Genomic DNA, 1,450 nt, shown 5'->3' with positions numbered 1-1,450 from the left:
TTGATAGAAAGAACAGCATTTATTTGAAATATAAATCATTTGTCATTACTATAACTTTTGATTAATTTAATGCATTCTTGCTGAATACAAAATATTAATTTCTTAAAATAAAGTCGTACTGACCCCAAACTTTTGAACAGTAGTGTATTTAATTTATTGATTATTCTAATGTTAGTTTTATTATAATTATAATTAATTATAAATTGTATAAATTATAAAATCAAATTATTTTTTTTTACTTTCATGTTTTCTGACTATATTTGTACTGCTACACTGTCAAACTAAATTCTAAAATTCAAATTATATAATAAATATTAATAATATCATATAATTTGCTAAATATGACCCCTTCGAAAGCTACTAAACTTAAGTGTTAGCTTTAAGACAGATGAGAAAATCTAACATATACCCAGTATTTTTAGTGAAAAGTAATGTGTTTGTTGTTGATTTTAGGTGAGTGATCCAGTGTCAGCAGAGTTCAGTCTTAACACACAGATGCTCCTGCTTTCAAAGAAAACTCTCTGGCTGTCAGACGGCTCCATGGGCTTTGGTCAGGAGAGTGATACAGCTTTCTCAGAGGGTAAAATGCTACAAACAGCACTTCATTCTTATGTATTTTACCCCTGTGGCTTAAAAAAAGATTTGTAGTATTTGCAGTATGACACCTCTCCTTATTTATGGTTGTTGCATTCTTTAGGAGATGTCATCTATGGCCGTGTAATGGTGGATCCTGTTCAGAATCTTGGAGACTCGTTCATCTGTAACATTGAGAAGGTGTTCCTGTGCACAGGGGTAGATGGATACATCCCAAAATACAACCCTGACAACTTTGAGTATGGCTGCCTAGCTGATTCACCATCTCTTTTGTACCGATTCAAGATCATTGTAAGTGTGAACACTGTTTCATATAGCCCAAACCAAAAATAAAAAGTTGCCATTGTAGATTAGATATCCAATATCATGGATTAAATCATTTTATTTTAAAGGCAATTTTTAGGTAGAAAATATAAGGCCTATAATATAAAGTATAAACCAGTCTTATTTTATTATTGAGATATTATTATAGTTTCATTAACATTTTGAATTAGTGTTTATTTTTCTATTTTTATTTTTAGTTAAAGTTTTAGTCATTTTGTTTAGTGTTTTTGTCATTTTATTAGTTTTAGTTTTTTTAATGTCTATATAGCTTTTTTATTCATTTTTATTTAACTTTTAGTTATTTTAGTACATAAAGAAAACGACAAATGCTGCCTTGGCAACTAGCTGAAATTAAATAAGTTTATATATATATATATATGTATGTATGTATGTATATATATGTATGTATATGTATGTGTATGTATGTATGTATGTGTATGTATGTATGTATGTATATGTGTATATATGTATGTATATGTGTATATGTGTATACAGTGGGTACGGAAAGTATTCAGACCCCTTAAATTTTTCA

At 28.4% G+C, this 1,450-nt stretch overlaps 1 protein-coding gene across 1 annotated transcript; it reads left to right on the top strand.

Annotated features, from left to right (window-relative positions):
• Positions 1-453: 453 nt before the first annotated feature.
• Positions 454-885, top strand: LOC107681656 (FRAS1-related extracellular matrix protein 2-like; the record flags this gene model as incomplete). Its single annotated transcript, XM_016477979.1, has 2 exons — positions 454-580; positions 698-885. Coding segments are annotated over 2 exons (315 nt in total), but the record flags the coding sequence as incomplete, so codon positions are not given.
• Positions 886-1,450: the final 565 nt, after the last annotated feature.

Source organism: Sinocyclocheilus anshuiensis, unplaced genomic scaffold (assembly GCF_001515605.1).
Source record: "Sinocyclocheilus anshuiensis isolate Anshui unplaced genomic scaffold, SAMN03320099.WGS_v1.1 scaffold15070, whole genome shotgun sequence".
Lineage (NCBI taxonomy): Eukaryota > Metazoa > Chordata > Actinopteri > Cypriniformes > Cyprinidae > Sinocyclocheilus > Sinocyclocheilus anshuiensis.
The sequence above is the reverse complement of the archived record's forward strand: the minus strand, read 5'-3'. Positions and strand labels throughout refer to the sequence as shown.